This window comes from Lepisosteus oculatus, chromosome 2, assembly GCF_040954835.1.
Source record: "Lepisosteus oculatus isolate fLepOcu1 chromosome 2, fLepOcu1.hap2, whole genome shotgun sequence".
In the NCBI taxonomy this organism is placed as follows: Eukaryota; Metazoa; Chordata; class Actinopteri; order Semionotiformes; family Lepisosteidae; genus Lepisosteus; species Lepisosteus oculatus.
The window spans coordinates 8337720-8352725 of record NC_090697.1 but is presented as its reverse complement, the minus strand read 5'-3'; the positions used below and the strand labels follow the sequence as shown (position 1 = coordinate 8352725).

At 38.3% G+C, this 15006-nt stretch overlaps 1 protein-coding gene and 1 long non-coding RNA gene across 6 annotated transcripts; one reads left to right on the top strand and one right to left on the bottom strand.

Annotated features, from left to right (window-relative positions):
• The first annotated feature begins 195 nt into the window (after positions 1–195).
• cfap206 (cilia and flagella associated protein 206) lies at positions 196–13176 on the top strand. 5 transcript variants are annotated; one of them, XM_015353288.2, is made up of 14 exons: positions 196–643; positions 1339–1435; positions 1816–1932; positions 4252–4335; positions 4684–4774; positions 5085–5273; positions 5890–6048; positions 6315–6529; positions 7582–7701; positions 8249–8447; positions 10814–10954; positions 12048–12241; positions 12622–12765; positions 12925–13176. In XM_015353288.2, exons 3-14 carry the CDS (start codon positions 1825–1827, stop codon positions 13150–13152), a joined length of 1872 nt encoding a protein of 623 aa, XP_015208774.2. In that variant the 5' UTR covers positions 196–643; positions 1339–1435; positions 1816–1824; the 3' UTR covers positions 13153–13176. The 5 variants fall into 5 exon arrangements, with proteins under 5 accessions (XP_015208774.2, XP_006626211.2, XP_015208787.2 ...); XM_015353301.2 differs by lacking the exon at positions 196–643 and adding an exon at positions 655–686; XM_069196515.1 differs by lacking the exon at positions 196–643 and adding an exon at positions 710–858.
• Positions 2543–3908, bottom strand: LOC107078092 (uncharacterized). The gene is made up of 3 exons (XR_001479088.2): positions 3725–3908; positions 3387–3440; positions 2543–2698 (listed from the first exon to the last, which is right to left on the bottom strand). It is a non-coding gene; the product is annotated as an uncharacterized lncRNA (long non-coding RNA).
• Positions 13177–15006: the final 1830 nt, after the last annotated feature.

Genomic DNA, 15006 nt, shown 5'->3' with positions numbered 1-15006 from the left:
GGTACTCGAAGACATTCTGGAAAAAGACGGGTAGAGTTTCTGTTATGTTTTTAAATAGTTATATACAGTAGATTTTGTTGACTAATTCCTCCGTTTAATTTGCCATGAATAAGTTTTGAAAGATATCCGTCGTGTAGAAACAGGCGGTACCCTTCTTTTATATCTACTGTACATATTTGCGTGTATACCAGTTTGTTTTACTAGGGGGTCTTTCACTTCTCCGAGAATGATAGCATCTTACTACGGACTCGGGAAGTGGATAATTTGGGGTGGGGGGAGGTTTATAACTTCCGATAGTCCGACTAAATACGCTAAATTTGTATAGTCTCTTCGCAGATATTGAAGTAGCGTGCAGTTGAATAGTACAAACATGCTGCTGCTACAGGTATATGTCGCTTCACGGTAAGGTTCAACGTTTACAAGCGGAATATACGCTTTTACGTAGGGTTTCATTCATTCAGTTCCCAGATTTTCTAATGGTTTTCAACTCGCAACGCAGTACAAATCTGTAATGAGTATTTTATTGCTATAATCGTTGTAAAGCTCTACATTAAAGGATGAGAACGGAGTCGACAAAAAAAAACTTCTTGCTAGGTAGCCATAGCAACCGTCCAGTAAACAGGGGACCTGCTGCAGAGACCAGGTAGGGCGAACCGGCGTTAAAGTTTGTTTTCCGCTTTAGAAATGTTCGTCTGCAGTTTTTTTTCCATATCATACATGTTTCACATTGCTATACCGACCCATGGGGCTGTTATAATGTTATTTTGCTTTAGTTTTAACGAGGGATTTTCAAGTGACTGTAACCTTTTTTGTAAAGTGTGGGATAAATCGTGGCGGCCGGGAGGTTACAGTCATTTGGTCTGTTTCCAGTTTTTCTATTGCAATCAAACAATGCACACCAAATACTCAAAAGTGCTGATCTCTTGCATGCCAGGACACTTGGCACTTTGGACTCGATGAGTCGTGTCGAAATGTAGGCTTTATTTTTTTAACTTAAAAACATAAATTAATGTCATCAATAAAAAGAAACGTCGTAGCTCTGTTTATATTGGCGATATGTAACATATGGTTTGTGTTTCTTTACGCGCTTTAGAGACAAACACTCGACCTTATTCTCGAACATGTACGTTAATCACAAGAGCCGGCTTGGCCACCTGCTCATGGTTCCCGATTGCGTTTAACAGGAGACTCCCAATATATATGTGCTAAACAGGTGATGTTTGATGCATTAAACACAAATACAGTTTATGACATCTATGAATATAAATGTTCATTTCCGTGAAGAAGGAATAAGATGTCCAGACCGGTACCTAAAACTAGTTTTTTTATCCTCACTAGGTGATGAGTCGCGCACAACCTTGAATTGGCTTCAAAACACATCAAACGAACCTCGTCTCGAGTCGAGAAGCCACATTTAGCAGAAGAATCAGCCTAAGTGGGGAAATGTAGAGTTTTATTCAGCACTAATGAAAAAAATTGCTTAATGTCTGTAGCTGTTTCCTGGTCCTGACGTATTATTGTATATTGTTGTGGGAATACGGCCATAATGTTCACAAAGATGGTCATTCCCATGTTATATTCTTCGCAGATGCCTTTACCCAGTGCAATTAACCAAGTATTCATGGATAAATACTGTATAAATGCATAAATTCCGAAAATACATCATTCAGATATACAGTAGTACGGGAAAAAGAGTAAAAATAATTATTGCAATAATACCAAAGCCGCAAGGCGAATCTGTTCAAATGCAATGGAACTTGTTTTGTTGAATCAAAGCGAAAATAGTTGTAAACTTTTTTTTTTTCCTTGCGGTAGCTCTTGAAGATGTCACGCGCACAGGCTGAGAGTGTCATCAAAAACATTATTCGTGAAATTGCTCAAGAATGTGCTGGCAAAGGACAGGCCGTGTCCGAAACACTGGTGGCTTTTATGGTAAGAATTGTGCATGGACAAATCTGGCGGAACTGGAAATCAATAGGAGCAGTACAGGGTAAAAAGCCATTTATTCTCTTTCATAAACATGAGCAGGGCTCTGGAAAAAGTCCAGGATGCTCAACCTTTAACAACTAAAATTGATTTTATTTATACGGGAATTATACTGGTATGCGTTTTTTGGTATTAAAAACAAAAACGAACATGTGTAACAGTATATCAAGTTATGACACCCGAAAAAGGCTCCACGGCCGAAACATTGTGTTTTTTCTTCTCTTATCAGCACGGAATAAACCTTTACTTGTTCCTTTGCAGCCTACGCGTGCTGACGCAGCTTCTCAGCTTAACTAGTCAAGCATGTCCTGTCTGCTACCTCTCAGAAACACTTCCTTGTTTTTCCTTTCCTTGTGCTCCCTGTTAGTGTATTTTTCTCGTGCTTGTTAGTGTGCTAGTGTTCCGCGAGTTCATGGTTAGGTGTTTGGCCTGGACTGCTCAAACCTTTCAGTATACATCATGTTTGATCACAAATTCTGAATTAGAATGTGATATAATTGTGAAAAGTGGTACTAGATGCATCAGTAGCAACACTGGAAAGATAATAACACTTCTAAATGCACAATATCCAAATTTATTTATACCCCATAAAGGTATACAAAATAATTGCTGCATATTCAGTTCTCTCTTGTTTTCAGTCATCTGGTATTCTCACAAAGCTCAAATGTTTCTAGACACTTCTTGAAACGTCTTGACGTCAGTCTGTTTGCCCCTGCGTATTAAAAGTGTGGAGGACACAGATGTAAAAGACTGATTATCAGATTGCCATTAGCAAAGCCAGAATATTGTCAAAAGAGCAAAGGTAAAAGATTTGCATCAACAGGTCTAAAAATAACATGATATTTGTGGCTTATGTGATGGTTGCTGCCCTACCAGGAAGAGAACAAAGCTTCTGCCTATGTCTGTGGTCAGAAAAGTGTTTTGGGAGAATAACTTACATTCAGACACAACAACTGGGAATCATCAAAACGCCCAGGCGTCATCAAGACAATATTTTGAAGTCTGCCATTTAAGGGTCTGCTCATGAATCTGTGGTACAGTATGTGGCAGAGCTCCAGGACAACATAGAAAGACTCAAAATGGCCAAACAGAAACTAGGTAACTCCCAAGTGAAATGGGACCACATGATGTGGTTGGATAAAGTACAAATACAGTTTTTGTCTCACCAGAACTGCAATTAGCACAGAAAGGTGAAGCTCACGATGACATAAAGGAAAAAAATGGAACTGTTCAGCTTTTAGGCTGGGTTGCGTATCCTAGTTAGAACTGAGAAACATAGGGATTGCCACATTATTATTACTAATAGGCAGTTACAAGTTAAAAGTGCAAAATAGAGGGGGGTAAACAATAATTAAAATAAATAATTATGAACCCCAAATTATAAAGATGTTAGAACTTACCCAAGTGGTTGGTATAGTTAGATGTACTTGAGTTCTTTGTTCTTGGGTTCAGCTCTGATGAAAGAGTGATGAAAGAGTAATTCATCAGAGGCAATCTGGGATTAACAAATATTTATTAACAATGAAAATAACACAAACTAAACAACACACAGCACAACGTACAACTTATTCTGTTTACAAACAAGGTGTCTACATCCTGATCACCCAGAATGCTAATCAAGTACTCAGAAGTCCTATAATGGGTTACAGGCCAAAAAGAAAGTTAAACCTAAATAAAACAGAATACAAAATGGAGCCCTCCTATAAATCTGGATGATCCAAAGTGAATGGTAACCTACCTATTCTATAAGTCCATATAACTCCCTATTCCATCTCTATCAATAAGAGTTCCCTTAAGAATGGAATTGCAAGCTCTCTTTAACAAGGTTCAGATATTTAGCTAGAATCTGGTCTTTAGGGTTGATTCAAACAAAGTCCTTTCAAACACTTCTCCTCTTTCCAGCTATTTCTTTTCAGTCTGTTCCTCTCTCCCTGTCTGCCTATTTGTGTTTTTATCCTGTGCTCTGGTTTCCTCCCAAAGTCAGAAGACATACTGTACTGGCAGGTTCAGTGGCTTCTGTAAATTGCTCCTGGTGTGATTGTGTGTGTTTGTGTCTGTGTGTCTGCCCATCCAGGTGTATCCTGCTTTACTTCCACTGTTTGCTCGGATCGGCTCTGACTCGCCTTCTGTACTGTATAAAGCAGTTTAGAAAATAGATGGATATATTAAGAGTTAGGCAAATTTGTGTTTATTTATTTATTGACATTGTTGCTACATCTCCTGAAGTGTTTATTATTCTTTTAAAGTTTGCATTCTATTGCACAGGTAAAAGCGGTTGTTTTGGATCCAAGGAATGAATTTAACGTTGATCGAACTCTTACAAAACAAGATGTACAGAAATTAATCAAGGTAATTTTAACATTTTTGCAACTCAGCTTTTCTTAGTAAAGGAGGATTCTATCTTCAAATCATCTCGATAAAATATACTTAATCAACCGTATTCAAAACTGCTTTGATCAGGGTTATGATGAAATAGCTGGCAACTCATCTATGTCAGTTGAAAGATGAGTTACAGCATAGTAAACACACAGATGTGTTTTATGATTCTGCAGCTCCATCTAAAGGCCAGTCAAAAAATAGTTTTGAAGATTCATTCCTACATTATTGCACTATTGTTGTTCTTGAAAAAAATCTGATATAAACTATACATTTAATATTGCCTGTTTTTACTTTGTTGTTTTTTACAAACCTTTACAGCTTTGCGTGGATAGACTTTTGGATCAAAAAAGCCCATCTCTTGATACAGTCAAAATGCAGGTTTATTTTGACATGAATTACACAACCCGACGTAAGTATTTTCATGTGAGAAATGAATGTGATCAATTAAATTATGAAAAATGAAAATGCTATTTTATTTGTTTAGATTTACATACAACAGCATACCCTCAACATGTTTTGTTTTTCCATCGGTAGAATTACACATAGTATCTGTTTCAGTTTCTTTCATGTACTAAAAACTGTTACCTGTATCCAAGTCCAAAGATTTGAGAAAATAGTAATATATCAGCAGGAAGATTTTTTAAATGAAAACGTTCCTCTTTTTAGCTCCTCAGGCCTATTTGTATGTTTTTTTTGCGTTCCCCTCCCTGGCCGGCCAGGTGAGTTCCTGGAGGAGAACCAGCGCGTGCTGCAGTCCAGGCTGGCGCCGGCGAGCCGAGAGATCACAGACAGCCGCGCCCGGAGCCGCGAGGAGCTGGAGAGCCTCTACCGCAAGATCGTCAGCTACGTCCTGCTGCGCTCGGGCCTGGGCTCTCCCACCGACATCAACACCGTGCGGGAGGCCACAGGTGGGCACCCAGGACCTGGAGAAGGAAGCACACGGTCCACCGGGCCTAATTCATGGGTCTGGGGTGCTGAGGCTTGTTACCTGAAACTTAGGGCGACTTTTGGACTTCTTTGCCAAGGAACCAGAAATTTAGCCAAAAGTCATGAATATGTTCTATTTGCATGATGCAACCTCATTAATGTCCTACATTTTAAAATAAAATATTAATCACTAAACTCTTGGTGGTACATTATAGGCCACAGGTGCATGCTTTACAGTGCAGTTGAAAAGTTAGAATGTGTGGAAAAAACAACTCAAAATGAAGATGGAAAATGCAAATGTTGTGCAGTCAGGTAACAGAAAGTATAATAATCTTTTTTCTAAATATTATTTCTTTGTATTTGTTTAGTTTTATATTTTCATTTAAATACCATGGGTTAAAAGTTGATTTGGGAAAAGGAATAGAATAGAATAATGTGCCTTGTATTTTTAGTAAATTCAGAAAGAAAAGTGCCAGCTGTATTATTTCAACGAATTCTCATGTTGAAATAATAGGCTCGTGCCTGTACAGCTCCTACCAGTTTCTGTTTGTGTCTTTTTGAGCAGTGAGCATGACCTAATAGTGATGTCTTTTGCAGCTGCCCTGCAGAGTGTGTTCCCTCAGTCTGAGCTGGGCTCTTTCCTGGCCCTCATCAAGCGGGATAAAGAACAGCAGCTGAGTGAGCTCACCATGATTGTCACAGGCATCCGCCTCTTCAACAGGGACAGCGGGAAGGGAGGGGAAGGCATTGAGGACAGTGAGTTCTACTCATCACCAACAGATTTCTCCTTTTAACAAGGAAAATCAGGCTCCCGTTTCGTCAGTAAGGCCAGAAATGCTCTTAAAAGAACTGTGGTTAGTGCGCGGGATCGGGCATTTTTTCCATACTTTAAAGCATATTACAAAGTGTACTCTTTTGAATCTTGTTTCAAATACGTAAAATTGTAAAGTGTACTTTTTAAAATTACTGCAAATACTCAAAAGGCCTTCCTCATGCTTATGACTTTTCTTGTTAATGTTTAGTGCCTGCAATCCTAAATGAGGCCATTCCGGCCACCAGCAAGCACATTGAGTCAGAGCTAAAGGTGACGCAGAATCTGGCGTATCAGTACACGGCCATACTGGAGCAGCTGGACCACACAGAGGGCGCAGGGAGCAGTCATAGTGTCCAGCCAGATGTCTTGAAACAGGCCTTATATAATGTTCGACAGCATGAATCATTTTTAAACATCATCCTGGTAAGACGAAAGGTTTTTCATTTTCTGAAGTAATAAGTAAGAAAAAGGTATTGGACTGCAATGATCCAGCATAATGGGATTTCTTTTTTTACAACTTCAAGAAGTTCAACTTCCACTAAAATACCATTTGAGGTCATGATTTTCCATTAAGAAGACACGGCTCATACAATTTCATAAATTGTCCATACTTGACAGTTTCTGAATGTTTGACATTGTTTTGGAAATAAGAGGAACCACAATGCTCTTCCTCCACCTTTCATTTTTTTCTCTATAATGACTATGTGATATACAGGATGTAAACTTGTTAAAGAACAAGCAATGCACTACAACTGTGCAGAAATCTAAGTAAGAGGAATAAACAGACAAATACAATTTTAATCACGACACAGGTCTATTGTACCAGGATTCCAGATGATTAAAACTTGCTTTTTACTTTTCTATTGAATTAAATGGGGGTGAATACCTTACTATTATGGTAATATAATAATAAGGGAATATTAACATTTATGGAGGGTTTTATATTATATATCTGGACAGATAGACCAAAGGTAAATTTTAGGGAGCTAAAAGCAATATAGCTTCCTATTGACAAATTGTATTTTCTCCCTTCATCCTTATGTACTGATTAAAAATATTTTTTTTCTTTTTCTTGAAATACGTACTGTACAAACTTAAATTCCTAGGGCACTATCTGCTTGGAGTTTGTGTTTGTGTGGGTTTCCTTCAGGTTTATCTAGTTTTCTCCCATAGCTCCCAAAACATACTGGTGAATTACTTTGCTTCTGGGAAAACTGGCCCTGGTGTGAGTGTGTGCATGCCTGTGTCTGTGTCCATGTGTGCCCTGTGATGGGATCCCATCTAGGTTGTCTTCTGCTTGAGCCCATTGCTTGCTGGGATAGTCTCTGGCTTCACAGCAACCCTGAACTGGAAAAACTGGTTAGAAAATTAGAAACGTGTTTTATACTATATGTTCTATCTGTATTAGCAGCTTTGAATATACTGTATCTGTGCATTATGTCAGTGATGTCTTCACTCTGCGCTAATCTTTCTAGGCTGATGTGGTGACATGCGCAAAGCAAGTGGAATCTCTGCAGAGACAGCTTGGAGTTCAGATGAATGAGCTGAAATCCACAGTGCGAGCTAAGATTGCTGTTCCCACTGCACAGGTTTATGTAGGTGTCTGTAAAGTGCTGAAGAATTGTTTTAAATTTGTACCATTCTGTTCTTTCAGACTGTGATGGGAAGTAGAATTTTCATCACATGGGATGCGACAGAAGTAGAATTTCTTAAACTACAACAACCGATCCAAATAGAGATGCTAATAAGAACAGTCAAACATTAAATTTGCAGATAGCATATTCAGAAACAGATTTCAGACACCACCATCATCACACAACTTTTCACAAAAGATAATTGTATGTGCAATACAGATGTATTTTTATCTTGTCGTCTTCAATAATAAACCATCATACTGTACTGTTACTATAGCTTGTGCATTTACAGGTGATATCATTATTAACCTTTGTCCTTAAGCGTGGGATTCCTCTTTTCACTCAAAAGTTCGTTTGTAAAAGAAATAGAGGTAAGACCGTGTGTTAGGCCATTAGTTTGACAGCACTTGCCTGCTGAATTTGCAGTCTGTCCTCTTACTTAATAACTGTTACTGTTTTGTTTTTTTGTTTTCTGGTTTAATTCAATGCCATTCTGTCTTCTTATTAGCCCCATTTCACAGCTATCTCGAAGTTATGGTCAGGGCTGCAGGACGAGATGGTGCTGTTAAGTGTTCTCAGTAACACGGTGGCCAGCCTGCAGCCCTTCCTGGAGACTCAAGCCCAGCTCCTTCCAGACCCCCTCCTGGAGCCCCTGCTAGAAGGCCTGGAGGTACAGAGTGATGAGCAGAGACTGATCCAGTCTTCAGGTGGGCAGAGGCATCTTGCACACTTCTTCCTAAGTCGGAGCACAGTGTTAGTCATAAGCTATTGTGAGCCATTATTATACTGTAGGTCAAGCAGTGCCCTGCAAAAGTATTCACAACCCATTAAAAAAAAAGGTGCTGTCTGAGCTCGCAATCATGACACTATCAACCAAGACTTCATAGTTAGAATCTGCGCAATCTGGACCAAACTGACAAAAGCTAAAAAATACTGATAGTATGTGAATTCGATTTTTAAAGAAAATTAGAAGATTCTCAGTTTGCATAAGTATTCAGTCCCTTTGCTGTGGCAACCCCAAATCAGAAGAGCCACAAAAGAGTACTTTGCAAAGTCACTAAATTAAAGTAAGGTGTAATCAAGGTGGTTTAACTTGGCTTCAGGGTAAATGTGTCTTATCACTGTAGATTCTCTCAGCTATTTAATTTCAAGCCACAATTCATATGATTATATGAAAAATTCGCCATGCAGACCAAGAAGATCATATGAAAGTTATTTATCCTTTTGAGACCAGTGAAGTCCATCATTAAGAAGTAAAACGCAAATAGAAAACTGAGCACCCAGGCAAGGAAGAATCGCGTTAGGGATCCCACTGGGAAGCCATCAGTGACCCTGAAAGATCTGCAAAAACATGTGTCTGGAATGGGCATCACTGGGCATACAATTATAGTGTCACAGTCCCTACACAAATGTGGTTTGCATAAATGAGTTGGAAACGGGATGCCTCATCTTAAATCTTGTATGAGACATACTGGATATGTGTTCTAGAATGTTTTATGGTGAAAAGGTCAACCTTTTGATCTTAATGTTAAGTGTTAGATCTGATGCAAACCCGACACAGAACATCACCTGCACCATCCCAACTGTCAAAGGTGGTGGCAGCAACATGTTATGGGGACGCTTATCATCCGCAGGAACTGGGAGGCTTCTCCGCATTGAGAGAGAAGGGATGGTGAAAGGATAGTCAAATCCTAGAGGAAAAACAGGAATCAACAACTGGGTCAAAACTTCACGATTAAGAAGTACAATTAGTAACCATACAAATTCACAATTACTGAAGCACAACGCCAAAGGCATAATGAGTGGTCAGATGAGAAAAGAATGAATGTCCTTGAGCAGCCCAGTCAAAGACTTGAATAGACCACAAAATGTGTTCTTGTTAGCAGGAAGGTTGACAGCACTTCAATAGCTATAGAGAAACAAACCTGTGGATGCTTTGAGGTAGATATTAGAGGGAAACTAGTTGAGATGGGCGAATACCATTTTACAGTAAAAAGCTAGCTAACACCGCTAAATTTAAATTTAAAATTATTTAGATCACATTCACCTGGCAAATACCTGGCAGATGACAAATGTAGGCAAGTGCATGTTTTTTTGTACAGGTAGTAAAAATATACAAAATAGAAAATACTGAGTTTTAGAAAAAGCTGCTTATGAAACGACTTGGGTGTTCGTTTATTTATGCATTGCTTACATTTTCCAGACAATACTTTGAGAATGTCGTTAAATAAGGAATTAGTTAGGGAAATAAGTTAATCAGTCACGTGGTTGAAGCCTATACTTTGGCTTCCTTCAAAGAAACAACTGGATGAGATCCTGTGATCAATAAGATACTAACTACCTAACTGGTCAGATGAACTGATTGGCCTCTCATCTGTAATGTGTATCTTCTTATGCTGAGGCCTGACAGTTGCAGTCATTAGCAATCCCCAAAGAACATAGCAGAGCTGGTACAGTTTGCCAGGTGGGTCTTGCTGTACAAAGCAGGTTGAGACCTTACCAAAAATACGAAATAGCAGTATTTGCTGGCAAGGGCATTTCCCCCAAGTACTGTTGAAAACATATGCAACGAGTAAATATCACTTTGTATATCTCTTTGCATGTTTTGCTGACTTTCAGCCTCCTTCACATGTAAATATTTTCAGTTTCATCAGTACAGTTTAAGTCCTTTAAGAACAATCATATACAAATATGTAATTCATCTTCTAGTCTAGCAATTTTATTGTTAGGTCTAAATACTTTTGCAAGGCACTTTATGATATAACAAGACCCGAACAACATGTCTGAATTTTAGAACAAAGCTATAAATGTATGTTCTCTAGTGTTTCTAAATCTGCCAAGATAAAACATTGCAGGCTATTTTTATAAGAGTTGTACCATTGCTCAAGGTGGCTGGCCACCTGATCTCCTTTATGTGAAAACAACACAAGCTGAGAAGCTTGTGAATAATTTCATGCTTAAAAAAGCTTTTAAATCTGTTATGATTATGGCCCTGCTTGTCATAATTCTTGTTAATTAGAATTATTAAAAGCTAGATCTACAAGAACTGTTTTGAACTTTTGTTTTTCTGTAGGAAACCGTATCATTGCTAGTGAGCATAAAAACCAAGACTGGCTTTTTCCTGAGACGACAGCTAACTTTGATAAGCTGCCTCTTCAGTACAGGGGAATTTGTGGCTACACTCTAGTGAAGAAGAATGGTCTCTTGTTGCCAGGTATGTTGACTGAGTTACAGAAACGCACGGTTACTGTTATCAGAATCTGGCAAGGCTTCTCCAGTTAAAAGACAGAACTTCTCACCTACAGCACATTTTCCCTTCACGAGCAGTATCTGTTGAAGAAGCATGACTGTGGTACTGTGGAATACAGGACACACAAACTGCATATGGTGTATAACGGCTGCAGACCATCAGCTTTTCTAACCCTTTTTAAAATGGTTAATTTAAAACAATTTAAAGGCATGAATCTGTTTTTGATTTCAATATTGAATAAGATAGTGAACTTATAAGCCATATATGATTTAAGTGCCGATAGTAATATTATTTGGTCTCTACATCAGGCTAATCCATCTAAATATTAGAAAATATGGAATGTGTATAGAATGTAAGCGTGATCTGGTTAAGGTGAGGTATTCACCTCAGCCTGCAGCAAATCACTCTTGACAGAGACATTTTTCAAATAAAAATAAACTATATCATACTGTTACCTTAAAAATCTCCAATTTGTTGTTTTAGGTGGACGTGGGTGTAGTTTCTTTTAATTAGTAAAGGCATTTGGCTAACTCTTTTATCCAAAGAGACTTTCATTTGTCCCCCATACTGCTACATTACGATGGCAATCTGCTCTGTTGTTTATCTCAAATTGCCTCAGAGCCAATTTTGTTATTTTTGGCATTCTTTACTCCTCTTAATTTAAGAACATAATACAGGTTACTAATGAGAGGAGGCCATCCATCCCATCTAGCCCATTTGGTGGTTAGTCGTCTGAGGATCCAGACATTTCTTGAAAGAAGATGTTACCAACTTCAACAACCTGGATGTGTAGCTTGTTGCAATCTCTAACAAGAAGATGTGACAAATTGTCAAAATTTAGGAGGAACAAAGGTGTGAAGAGACACCGAACTCTGATTGGTGGTTACTAAGTACCAATCAGGATAAATAAGACAAATGACGTCCACTTGTTTGTCACCATTCTGATCAGTTTGGATTATGTGTTTGTACAGGGGCAAAAAGCTTTATTAGTTAGGTACCACCTCGTGTTAATCATTATCGTGAGGTAAGAAAATGACAGCAATGTGACTCTTCCCAGGTAATCCAGATATTGGAATTTTGAAACACAGGGATAAATACTACATCTTTAGTTCCACTGAGGCAGCATGTGGATTTGCTGAAGATCCAGAAGGGTATATAGCTCTGGTTGCAGAAAGGGCTAAGCAATCTGCAGAGCTGATACAACTCTTAGAGCTCCATCACCAGTTTTCCTCCGTAACTCCTTATTCAGAGGTGAGCACTGTACTACTAATAATAATCATGATGCTTAACTTTTAAACAATCTAAAATCATTAGCTTGAATATTGAATTAACTTGAACAGCATACATTCATCTGCAACTTTAGCTTTCTCCTTATTGTATTTTCAGTCTTGAAATCCATTCAATACATAGTAAAACATTTTATTCACATTTACATACATTGTTCTACTGCGGTTGGCTTTTGTACATGATCTTAAATCCTATCCTAAAACACCTATCTTAAATCAACTACAGTATTGTTTACCTAGTGTAATCAATAATTTTTTTAATTGTGAAACTTGTAAAACACCTTGGATATTAGTTTTAGTCAAATAAATAACAATAATGATATTGAGGCAGTTTTGTTTCTACAGATGAAATCTGGGGAGAAGCTGCTGGTAAAACCAATTACAAAAAGTGAGAGTGGCACCCAGACAGACACCCATTTTGTGGAAACGAACATTGTGAAGTCTTATGAATGGAATGAATGGGAGCTGAGAAGAAAGGCAATCAAGTTGGTCAGTATTCATTTATTTTAACCATGCATGTGCGTTGTCTCTATGTGATACATTGTGTACTGTGAGGTGTAATATAAAAAGATGAATGTTTTTAAATCGTGCCAGATCATTGAATAATTTTAACACAATTCTATAAAACACTTGTATTTTTTTTTCTAGGCCAATTTGCGTACTAAAGTAACCCACTCGATGCAGACGAATCTCAGCCACATGAGAAGGGACAACATTAGCCAGGTGTACCTCCCCAAGCAGGCTGCCTGCCAGACTAAGAGAGATAATGTGACTAATGTACCCAAGCCAAGGGTGTACCTGGCTGGCCTGCGTGGAGGCAATACCAAAACAACACACATGGTCAAAACCAACTTGACAAGAGGAGTGGATGAATAAAATACCGTTTTTGGTGCTATAAAAGTAATCACTCCTGGCATTATTTCAGTGATGTTAAAATATTATAACATGTTTTGAACAGAATATAAAAAAATACTTGTTTTATAAATCTATGTACTACATTAGTGTATGTACAATGGACTGGTTTCACAGATCCCTATTAGCACTAGTTCTGGATTAATGGTTTACCTATAGTAACATTAGGTTGTCCAAATCTGTAATTTTGGACTACCTAATGTTACTTTAGGTAAACCATTAAACCAGCTAATCTGGATCAGTGAAACTACTCCCACAAGTATGCAAATAAAATAAAGGCTAAAGGTATATTTGTTATTTTGCTTGTGCTACATTTAATAATTCAATTCATGTGAAAGTGTTACACTTATATAGCGCTTTTTTGGACAATGTGCAGCCCCACCTGGATGATGTGACAGCAGCCATAGTGCATACAGTACGCTCACCACATAACAGCTGTCAATGGGGGAGGAGAACAGAGTGATGAAGCCAGTTCAAAGATGGAGATTATTAGGAGGCCATCATTGGTAAAGGCCAAGGGAAACTTTGGACAGGACACTGGGGTAACACACCTTATCTTTTTGAAAAGCAGCCTGGGATTTTTAATGATTAATATAAATAATTTAAATAATTAGAGAGTCAGGACCTCAGTTTTACGTCTCATCTGATGGACGATGTCCTTTTACATTATAATGTCCCCATCAATACAGTTAGGACCCACATAGACCTCAGTGAGCACCCCCTACTGGCCCCACTAACACATCTTCCCAGCAGCAACCTTAAGTTTTGCAAGAGGTCTCCCATTCAGCTACTGGCCAGGCTTATACCTGCTGAGCTTCAGTGGTCTGTCGGATGTATTACTCTTTAACTCGCATGAATTCTAGTCTGAAGTTGTGGAAAAATATTTTCTTTCAAACGTGCCATTGAATTTCCAGCAGATTATTCAACGGGGAGTACAACATATACCTATATGATACACAAACGTTTTAATTACATTTATAGATCAATAGTAATCACACACAAAAACATATAATTTGCTTTTATTATTGCTATCCTACACAGTCGAGGAGTTGTAAATGTATTTTTTTTCATAAGTACTTCTCCAAATTAGGTATTTTCCCATCTTAAATTGTTGATTTTTTTTCTTAAAACATGTAACACATTATTTTTAACGACATCTGTCTGGGGATTGTCCAATCTTGAGTACGGTCTGTTTGTTTAAATAATTTTCTTTGTATCCTTAACGGTGTTTGCTAATCCCGATACCACAAAGGACTGCAGTATGAGGGTGACACTGACGTACGACCCAAAAAAGACAGCATGCAAAAATACGCTTATGAAGGAACAAGTAAAGGTTTATTCCATGCTGAAAAGAGAAGAAAGGAAACACAACGTTTAGGCTGCGGAGCCTTCCTCAAGAAGGCTCCACAGCCGAAACGTTGTTTCCTTTACCTTTACTTGTTCCTTTGCAGCCTCGAAATGTTTCAAATGTTTTGTCGTGATTAGGCATAGAGAAAATTAAGCACAAGATAATAGTCAGGGATCCGAACATTTTGACCCAATACACATAAATGAAAGTTACAAAATTCTGTTCCCCGATTTTGAGTGGGTGCTAATCGTCACCTCATTTGCCACACCCTCGAAAAGTTGTAAAAGTTATATAAAGCCTGTCTAAGCCTCAGTTTTTTCGCGATGTCTTGCCTCAATCTCCTGAGTGTCTGTACTGAGCCGTGTTATTACTGTGAGCCTAGTCTACAGTACCCTGTGAGCTCCTGTTTGAACCTCTGCCTGTACACTGCCCTTGATTTTGGATTAGCGCTTTGGTTTTCAAACGCGATT